Source organism: Bactrocera latifrons, unplaced genomic scaffold, assembly GCF_001853355.1.
Source record: "Bactrocera latifrons isolate USDA-ARS-PBARC rearing strain unplaced genomic scaffold, ASM185335v1 scaffold_171, whole genome shotgun sequence".
Lineage (NCBI taxonomy): Eukaryota > Metazoa > Arthropoda > Insecta > Diptera > Tephritidae > Bactrocera > Bactrocera latifrons.
In genome coordinates, this window is record NW_017535197.1 from 215,521 (window position 1) to 225,507 (window position 9,987).

General features: G+C 34.5%; 2 protein-coding genes across 3 annotated transcripts; one reads left to right on the forward strand and one right to left on the reverse strand.

Moving 5' to 3' along the window:
- Positions 1-93: 93 nt before the first annotated feature.
- On the reverse strand, positions 94-1,336 carry LOC108966896 (putative enoyl-CoA hydratase/isomerase YngF). Of its 2 annotated transcripts, none has more exons than XM_018930036.1 (3): positions 1,197-1,336; positions 338-1,139; positions 94-282 (listed from the first exon to the last, which is right to left on the reverse strand). In XM_018930036.1, the coding sequence occupies exons 1-3, from the start codon at positions 1,248-1,250 to the stop codon at positions 152-154; spliced, it is 987 nt and encodes a 328-aa protein (XP_018785581.1). In that variant the 5' UTR covers positions 1,251-1,336; the 3' UTR covers positions 94-151. The 2 variants fall into 2 exon arrangements, with proteins under 2 accessions (XP_018785581.1, XP_018785582.1); XM_018930037.1 differs by having other exon boundaries at positions 1,207-1,313.
- A 267-nt stretch (positions 1,337-1,603) lies between these two features.
- On the forward strand, positions 1,604-9,754 carry LOC108966937 (bromodomain adjacent to zinc finger domain protein 1A). Its single transcript, XM_018930099.1, has 5 exons — positions 1,604-2,222; positions 3,406-6,556; positions 7,206-7,789; positions 8,362-9,000; positions 9,079-9,754. Exons 1-5 carry the CDS (start codon positions 2,101-2,103, stop codon positions 9,164-9,166), a joined length of 4,584 nt encoding a protein of 1,527 aa, XP_018785644.1. The 5' UTR covers positions 1,604-2,100; the 3' UTR covers positions 9,167-9,754.
- The last annotated feature ends 233 nt before the right edge of the window (positions 9,755-9,987 follow it).

A 9,987-nucleotide genomic window follows, 5' to 3' on the forward strand; every position in this document is an offset into this window, starting at 1 on the left:
ATGTTAATACCAAATAATAATTTAAGCAGGTATACAAAAGTTCACATGATTTACTCTCCCTTACCATTTTCTTCACAATTTAAAACATAAAACTTGTTCTTCTAAACATGTTTTCTATATTTTCCAATAACGATTAGTCGATATCTATCGACTAGCGCTTTTTATTTGTAATATTCTCGTTGGAAGCAAATTTTTGTTCGTGGAGAATTTCTTCTTGTTCCCAAGCTGGTATAACTTTCGGTTTTACTTGCCAGGAATCTGTTTTTTGACCTCTACTTTTTACTGCAAAAGTAAATAACAATAACTATAGGTCATCGAATTTTATTTAAAATCTCACCATCTTTATATCTGGTTATTCCCTCTTTTATTTCATGCAAAAGTTTGTTATTAAACGATCTGGTTTCTTCTGCTATTGCCGCACACAGTCCATTTCTGCGTTCATAACAGTTTTTGTACAAAGCTTGACGGTCTTTTTGTAATGCTTCTAAAGGAAACTTCGCAATGGAGAAGGCCAAATTAACTGCCTGTCCAAGAGCTGTACCTGTTGCTACCAAACGATTTATTAAACCCATTTGTAGTGCTTCTCGTCCACAAACACGTCGGCCTGTTAATAATAAATCTAATGTTCGCGAGTACCCAATCATTGCTGGTAACCTTGCTATCCCTCCGCAACTTACGTTATGTCCAGTGTACCGTCCAAAAAATCCTAGAACTGCAGTGTCTTCCATAACACGAAGATCACAAAACAGCGCCAAATCTAAACCATCTCCAACACAATAGCCATTGATGCCACAAACGATAGGTTTTTGAGAATGTCTATGTATTGTCTTGGAAGTTGAAAGTGCACTAAAATTTTCTTTATTATTGCTTTCTAATGTTGTCAGATCCTGTCCAGCACAAAATGAGCCACCTATACCATAAATTACAGCTACGGGTGAAGTTTCATCTCTTTCGAAATCAGCCAATGCCTCACTTAATTTTTGTGCGGTCTCAGAATTTATTGAGTTACGATATGCAGGGCGATTTAAGCCAATTAAAGTGATATGGTCATCTTTATCAACGTATATTGGCGATTCCGTGTACATTTCTGTTCCCATTGGTTTTGTTGATACGTTCTGTCTTCCTTGTAAACATTTCTCCTGTTATAATAAACGTTAAGCTATTTTAACATCGTTATTCAACATCCTTAAACTTACAATTATTAACCTGTGCAAGCTGGTGAGTCTGTATCGATTCAATAAATTCGACATTACCTCATTAAAAACTTACTATCAAAACAACAATTGGGAAATAACAACGGGCTTTCATAGATTGCACAAACAACTACAGAATTATCGGTTAAATACAATCAAACTTTCTGATATTGTAATTAATCGATACCTAGTTTTAACAGGAAAAAAGATGAATGTACTGTAAACAACTGAAATACGTTTATTAACTACGTTAGAACTTACGTTTATTACGATAAACACATATATATGTAAATGAACATGAAATTAGACTAAATTTATCAATATGTGTTTTCGTGTATTGGAATAATTTATTTATACAATTTGTATTACATTACTTCGAATATATCAGACCCATTTTATTGTTTATATAATAAAAGTTTAGTACATGCCAGACGTAGAACAAATATTTTAGTCCAAACCTTGATATATATCCAATTCATTTTGACACCTCTACACAAGTCTCATTTTTAGTGGTCAAAGCAACTCTGAGTTCTGAAAGAGAAAAGCGTGAGACAATTCATACAGAAAGAAAAGTAAAATATTGTATTGGCGCGTGAAAAGTGAACATTGCGTCGATTTTTGGCAAATTTTTGAATAATTTGCAAAATATAAATTGTAAAACAGTCATAAAAACGAAGTTTGTTTTCGAATTGTTTGTGTACATTAAGTGAGCGGTGCAAAAGAGCTGGGAACACACAGTTCGTTGCTTTTAAAATTCGGTATATGAAGTGTTTGAGATTTTTCAACCGCGCCGTCACCGTCATCGTTGAGTAAATTATTTCTTAAAGACTCTGCTGCTAACAAGAAGCACAACGCGAAACTTGCTTCGGTACCAGAATCAAGATAATTTTTTACAAGCTATTGAAAGATGCCTATTTGTAAAAGAGAGGGATTCGATAATATGCAATCCCGTAATAGGGATGAAAGATTTCAAGACAACGACGAGGTGTTCTTTTGTGAAGTTACAAAAGATATTTTTCGCGATTATGAGTAAGTGACAATTACGTTTACAGTTATTTTAAAGTTGAAAATCTCTATCTGCAAGTTTACATATTTTCATATCTGGGAATATAGTTTTGCAGTAAAGATTTTGGCTCTACTCGTGAAGCAGCTATATTAGAAGTAGAGTGTAAAACATAGACATATAAAGTGTAGCGTAAAGGGTGAAAGAAGTGTAATCAAAGTGTCCAGCCAGCTGCTATACCAAACGGTTGGCGGGAATATATTTGGTAAAAACGCACGCATGTAGAGTTGCCAAGTATTAAATAATTACAAATGTTTGAATTCTGAAAACCTCTTTGTTTCAAAAATGCGGTGTTTTATGTTTCATTCATAAATTTTAATTAATTTTCAAAAAGATCGGGTGGGCCTAAAGGCATTGTTCCAAATTTAAATCTTATTAAAGACTATGAAAGAAGTGTTGCTTTAATTTCCATTTTGAAGTTAACGGAAAATTCTTTATTTCATCTAATATCCTAGTGTTATGTTAATGGATACAAATTACAATGTCATAAACTGATTAAAACAATGTCTGTATGTTTTTCTTTAGTATAACACAAATTTATACACATAAAACTAATACCTAAAAGTAAAAGTTCGTTAACACCACTTCATTAGAAAATATTATTTATATTTTATGTCGTTACGTTATATTAGAAGGTAAAAAGGGATACACAGCATATTGGTTCGAAAAGTAATATTTTATGTTAGAATATACACGTATATAAATGATCATAAGACGAGCTGAGCCGATTTAGCCATGTCCGTCTGTCGGTACATATGCGAACCTCAATTTTTCAGATATCGATCTTAAATGTTGCCCATTCACTTTTATCTCCAGGAATCTGTTGCTGTTGTTGAAATCGCCGATATATATGTGGCTCCCATACAAATTGATTGATCAAAATCAATATGTATGTAGAAGAATTATTTATTTGACAATTAATCTTCATGAAGTTCGGCATGGATTATTGTCCATATTATTGATTCTGATACAATAAAATTGTTCAGATCAATGCACTGCTGCAAATAACATACAAACTGACTGATCAAAATCAATTTATTAAATGTAAACTTTTAATTTTGTTATTATAGCTTCGATGCAACCAAAGTTGCGTTTTTTCTTCTTTTTTTCATTAAATTTGCAATATCTAATCGAGTTTTTTATTTATAGAGATTACTTCCGTCATGTAATGGTAATAAACTCCACTGTTTGGCAGTGTGAGGCTACTGGACGCGACAATCTCACATATGCAGAGGCATTGCGAAGCGAACGACGAGCGCGCAAGAAAATGGAACTTTTTAAATATTGTCTCCGAGCGCCAGTTATGCTAGTTACAGAACATTCAAAGCAATCATCTCTAAATACGTTAAGTGTAATTATATGCAAGTTTTTGCGTAAGCGTTATTTCATAAATGAAGAAGTAACTGCTTGCCACAAGTCTTCTAGTTATAACGCATACACAGTTGTAAGTGTTATACCGCCTAATAAAACACCTCCAGCCAATGGAGTATATGAAGAAACTGAGAAACTCCAATATAAATTGCGACGAAAAGGTCAGAATGATGAAGAAGTAATTTTGCCATTTGAGAATATTCGTCGTCAACGTCAAGAATTTACTACTGAAAATTTACAAATGTTTGTGAAGGATAATGTAACACGTGTAGATGGCATATTACGGCCAAAACCAGATTCTTACAAAAAATATGTAACAGATCCAAATATTACTTTTGATAAAATATTTATTGGAACAATGCCACATTTTACGCCATCAAAAATCAAACGCCCTCAAGATTCTACTAACAAGAAACAATCGACTCTGAATAAATATTTCACTAAGGATGGAGAGACTGATACCGAAAAAAATGTGAAAAATTCAAAAATGCATACCCTAGAAGCAGTTAAGCAGAAAAATGAGGAAGCAAAACTAGCTGAAAAGCTGAAGCGTATCGCTGAACTCGAACGACAGAAAGTGGAGAAACGCACTAAATTAATAGAACGTGTTGAAGCCGAATGTACTGCATTGCTCACTAAGACTGATGATTTAGAACGTACAGATCAGCGATTACTGCCTTTATATAAAATCGTTAAAACTTATATTCCGGATAAGCTTTTAGGGGATGCCTTCATGGTTCGAGAGTTCATGCATTCTTTTCCAACCATACTATCAGGAATAGAAGTATTTCGCGGTAATTTGAGCTTTTATGAAATGTCTCGCGCGTTTAGAGTGCGCGAAGTGGCTGGACCATTATCCGATATTCTTCTCGTCTTTCTGGGTACAGTTTTTGATATGCAAAAGGAAGACGAAGATGAGTGCACTGTTGAATATTTGCGTTTACGTCAAGAGTTGCGAAAACGCGAACCGTTCATAACAATGGCTGAGGCAGCTCGGCCACATTTTTATGTTAAACGACATTTTTCGTTTAAACTAAATGAGCTGCCCATTGATTCGTTAACTCTAAGTGAAGTGTTGCGCTTACATTTGCTTTCATCTGGAGCTATAGTAAAAGAACGTGCAGAAAAATGGCGCTTAAAGTATCGAAACGGTTATTCATCATTGGAGGATCCGGGACTTACGCTTCGTATGCGACATCCGCATATTTTGCGTGCTCTTAAGATGTATTCTGTTTTTCAATTACCTTTTCTGGACATCATGCGTATTGTGCGATGTCTTATGGCTCAAATATTGACCTATTCAAATCCCATAAATCTAATTGAGGAACGCATGGAACAAATGTCAAACAATAGAGTTGAGCTACGTGTATTAGCCACCATGGAAAATATACGTGCGGCAAATATTCAAACGCAGAAGCGTACTTTAACCAATGAATTTCACCAACAATGCTTAGAAGATAACATAAAAAATAACGAGGAAAAGCGAAAGCAAATTGAGGAAAAATTTAATAAAAAAATTACAGAGTTAATGGCGCAATCTGATCGCGAACGTCGTAAGTACGAACAGCAGGTGGAAGGTTTTAATTCTTCTTTATTCAATTTTCTTGTTTATCTTGGAATGGATCGCGCATACCGTAAATATTATGTATTCGAGTCAATGCCTGGAATTTTCATTGAGCACACTCCTGATTCCTTAGATACTTGTCTCAGTGATCCGCCCAAAAATTCGTTAACGGAAAATTCTTTAATTTTAAATTTTGAAACCCTTCCGAAAAATCGCAAAGATTTACGTGCTTATTTATTAAAAATGTATATTAATGAAGATAAACAAGCGGCCAAGGCTAAAAAAGAAGCTAAAGTGACTAAAAATACAGGCTCTTCAACGGTTATACAGCAAAACAAGGAGAACAAAGAAAATCATTTGGTAAACGGTATTACCAATGGTAAAGATATTATTGAAGGGGATGAAATTACTACAAAAAGTAATGAAAACGCAAGTGAGTCTGTTGCCGAAACGTCTCCATCGCAATACCAACTATACATGTGCACGGGTGATCCGAGAAACTGCATTGTTCATGATGAACGCAATGCCGACAGGCAGAGATGGGCATATATATACGATAAAGATGATATTGACGCGCTTATAGCGGCACTGAATCCATTAGGAGAACGAGAATCTCAACTTAAAGAGCAATTAACGATTTTACGTCATCTTATAATAAATCACTGCAGAAGATGTCCGGAAGATTTGCTATCACTAGATGATAACAGAAGCTTGAGTAAATTTAAGAATGCAATGATGTCCGAAACTTACCGCAAATACAACAAAGCGAACTTTGGTTATAATGTGGATGCAGATCTTAACGAAGTATTGCTGACGTCGCTCATTGACCGTATAATTCAGTTCGAAAGCGACATTTATACTGGTGATCTAGGTCGATTAAAAGTAATAGATATGGAAAAATGGCGTGAAGATCTTCAAACTAACCAATATGATGCACAAGTTAAGCTGCAATGGGGTCCGAATACACAAAAATGTGGCACAAATGGAGGGGATGAAGACGATATTCCCGAAGATGATAATGAAGACGACGACACAGAAATAAAAGATGGTGGCCGCTATGCCAATAAACCGTACAGAGATCCTGGCGATTCACTTGGTGACACACTGGAAATTGATTCAGAAGACAGTGCTGACGAACTAATTTCTTTACATGATTCTAGCACAATAAGAACTAGCGTACGTAACTGCGCTTCTGCACTGCTGCAAGTGGAACAATCAATTGAGCGTCGTTTTATTAAAGAACCATTTGGAGCACCATTAAAAGATATCAAAGATAAAGAAATTTTTGAACGCAGAGTCAAATGGGGGGCGACTAGACTGAAGCAATGGGAAGTGTCTTTAATGGAGAGCACGAGTTATTCTCAGGTAACGTTTATAGATTTACAAATTATATGCATTTTATTACACCCTTAACAGGATTACTAAGTGTGTAAAACTCAGTAGGTAGGCGTTAAGTCGATTTACACGCAAACTAGCTCTTAGTTGAATTTTTGCACACATCTTTTGTTCCCATTTGTCAGAACCGCTGATATCGGTTCATACAATTGTCGATAAAAATCATGTCCTTGTATAAAATTCTTTTTTTTGAGACGATAGATTCACGTGATTTCGCATGGACTATTGTCCAAGGCAACGGTACAATAATGTCCGAACATATTGTTCAGATTGGAACAGTAGTATGTAGCTGCCATACAAACTGATCGATCAAAATCAAGTTTTTGTATGGAATGTTGTTGTTGCTGTAGTGGCAGAATTCACAGTCCTTGGCCATATAAAAATCTCGGTCCGTTCCGGTTACGTAGACCTGACTATCGTGGTTGGGGATATTTTTTCAGCTCCGTAACGGTTCTGATATTTGATCTTTTGTATATATGAAGAGTTTAATAGTTTTAGTGCAACCGTAGTTAAAGTTTTGTATTGTTTTTATTTTTTTTTTTAATACAGAGGGTAGTAATAATATTTAATTATTTTTAATACAGAGGGTATTAATAATATTTAATTATTTTTAATACAGGTGTTTCTCCATTTGAATGTTTTGCACGATTGTATTTTGTGGGCTCGGTCTACAAACAAGTCGCTCTGCCAGGTGTGTCGTCGAGGTAGTGATCCGGACAAGATGTTGCTGTGCGACGAATGTAATGGTGGCACACATATGTTTTGTATGAAACCCAAGATGAAGACAGTGCCAGAGGGTAATTGGTACTGCGCACGGTGTGTTAAACGTTTAGGACTACGCAATGACAAAGAGGAAAAAAATAATAAAACTGCATCTCAAAGACGCAAGCGCACATTCAATGTTGATGAGATTACTGATGAGGGATTGGTTAATGGAACTAAAGATAGTGATCGTGTCCGTAGTAGTGGGCGCCGTAGTAATAAACGTTTGCAATCTAATGAAATCGAAGTGAAATTGATAGACGACGACGACGACGATGCTATTAATGACAGTGATGGAGATGGTGTGGGCGATTCTGTTGGTGGTGATGTTGAAACCGAGAATATAGATGACGAAGAAATTGCTAGCGATAAAGATGAAGATGTTGATGAAGAAGAGGCTGATAATAAAAAAAAATCTGAGGATTATACAGATGAGGAAGAGTAAGTGTGCCAATATATCTAACTATTTTTTAGTTCGCATGATTAGACCGTAGTGGTAGTTGTTCTAAGAAAAGTAGTAATATGAAATATATACGTATAATACGTTGTCAGCCTTAGAATGTTAATCAAAATCAGACCTGCAAATAATTAAAAGTAATTTTTATATATTTTGTAATTCGGAATACCTTTGTTTGAAATAATTTTTAATCACAAATACCGGATTGAAAATAAATTGATGTTTAAAAAAAATAAAAATTGTTTTAGAATTTAAATTTTTTTCGTTTTTGTGTACTCAGTGTTCTACCATTTTGAAGTAGAGCTCATACAGAGATCATCTTCAATATTCTAGAGCATTGGAGAGCAAACTTAACCGTTCAAGCGATTTATATTTTATTAATATCCAATTCTGATTTTGGGATTAAAAATTAAATCTATAAAATTAAGAAAAATTCGGATTTTAATCTCATATTCGGGGATTACATCAAACATTTTCAAAATTTTATAATAAAAAATAAAATGAACCTACTAAATGTTTAATTTCATTTAACTTTAATTTGTTTTTCTTTTCTCAGGGATGAAAATGTTTGCGCTGTTTGCTCATACGATGGCAGCGATCTAATGTGTATACGTTGTAGAGAAACGTTTCATTTAGAGTGCATCAATATGAAGAGAGCACCTCGTTATAATTTCATATGTTCAAAATGTAAATCTGCAAACGGAACTGAAAAAAGATCCCCAAAAAGTGGGAAAACGAATGGTAAACATTCACTGAATTCATCAGATGATGATGACGATGATGACTCCGAACCGCTTGTAAAACGTCAACGATCGTCACGTTCATCTCTACGCAACTCTGGACACCAACCGCCGCCGCAAAATGGTCAGGGCAGTCCACGTGAAGTTGCTAAATCGTCATCACAACGTCGTTCGGTGCGCCGTACGGGTGATCATTTGCCATTAAATAGCGCCGCATTGTATCAGCTACTCGACGATGTCATGAAACACGAAGATGCGTGGCCATTTACACGCCCCGTGTCGCACGCAGAAGTGCCGGACTATCACAAGATAATTAAAACGCCAATGGATTTGGCTAAAGTAAAATCAAAACTTAATATGGGCTCATATCAGTTGAATGAGGAAGTAATGAAGGACATACAGCTTATTTTCCAAAATTGCGACGAATATAATGTTAAAGGAAATGAAATTTATAAGTGAGTAAACCGCAATTAACCGCTCAATAATTGACTGAACAATTTTTACTGTGTGTGCCTTTTTTTTTATCGTTTTAGCGCTGGTTTTACGTTGGAGAAATATGTTATTGAACAATGCAAACGACTTAATTTGCCGTTTAAGCCGAGCGATATGAATTCTTCGTAATAACTATGAAATATGACACGGAATACTTTTAAGTGGCATCATCATAAATCTTAGTGCTAAATTAGAGTGACATTATTAGTTACGTTTATCAAGATATTGTTTTTGTTTTTGTTTTATTTTGTAAATTCTTTTTCAATCATAATGCTGCAGTTTCAATCATTAGTCTGAATTCTGAACATGTCTATCCAATCCATGTAAACGTATATTTTGAAAGTATTTTGTATTTTGTATAATATATTTTGGATGTAGTGCATGCACGCTGTTATCTATTACCGCTATTATATATACATATACAAACTATTGTTTTTAATCACATTTAGTACTATTTTGTTCCATTTTCCCTTCATTACGACAAGAAATTTTAAGTAAATAAATTTAAAGCTTCTAAACTCCGAATGTGAAGTGCTCGAATTAAACCGTCTCATGTATTTAAAGTGTTGCGAGCATTTAGAATATTTAAAAAAATTCACCTATGCATATTTAAGGCAAAAGTAGCTATTAATTTTGTAAGTTTATGAAAACTCTTATGCTTAAGCCTAGAGTAAGTACAATTTCAAATATAAAAATAAATTATGCTATTTGATCAAATTACCACAAAAACAACGCTCTATTTAATTAGTAATTGGAATGCTGCAGTTTGGCATAACTGTTCACAATACTTACGCATCATCACACCCAGGCGCAACATACTCGGAATTAGAGTTAGGATAGACAGATTGATTTTTTTTGTCAATTAATTTTATTGATAGAAATACGTTTTAACTAATGGTTAATAATTTCGTAAGTATATTTATACGCTTTTAGGTATTCACAGAAAATGT

Bases quoted from the DNA above. Each gene is read 5' to 3' on its own strand.
- LOC108966896 (XM_018930036.1), bottom strand. From the start codon at position 1,250: ATGTCGAATTTATTGAATCGATACAGACTCACCAGCTTGCACAGGTTA. The intron at 1,140-1,196 runs GTAAGTTTAAGG...TTATTATAACAG, and splicing joins GCTTGCACAGGTTAATAATT to GAGAAATGTTTACAAGGAAG. The intron at 283-337 runs GTGAGATTTTAA...TTACTTTTGCAG, and splicing joins AATAACCAGATATAAAGATG to TAAAAAGTAGAGGTCAAAAA.
- LOC108966937 (XM_018930099.1), top strand. From the start codon at position 2,101: ATGCCTATTTGTAAAAGAGAGGGATTCGATAATATGCAATCCCGTAAT. The intron at 2,223-3,405 runs GTAAGTGACAAT...TTTTATTTATAG, and splicing joins GATATTTTTCGCGATTATGA to AGATTACTTCCGTCATGTAA. The intron at 6,557-7,205 runs GTAACGTTTATA...TTTTTAATACAG, and splicing joins AGAGCACGAGTTATTCTCAG to GTGTTTCTCCATTTGAATGT.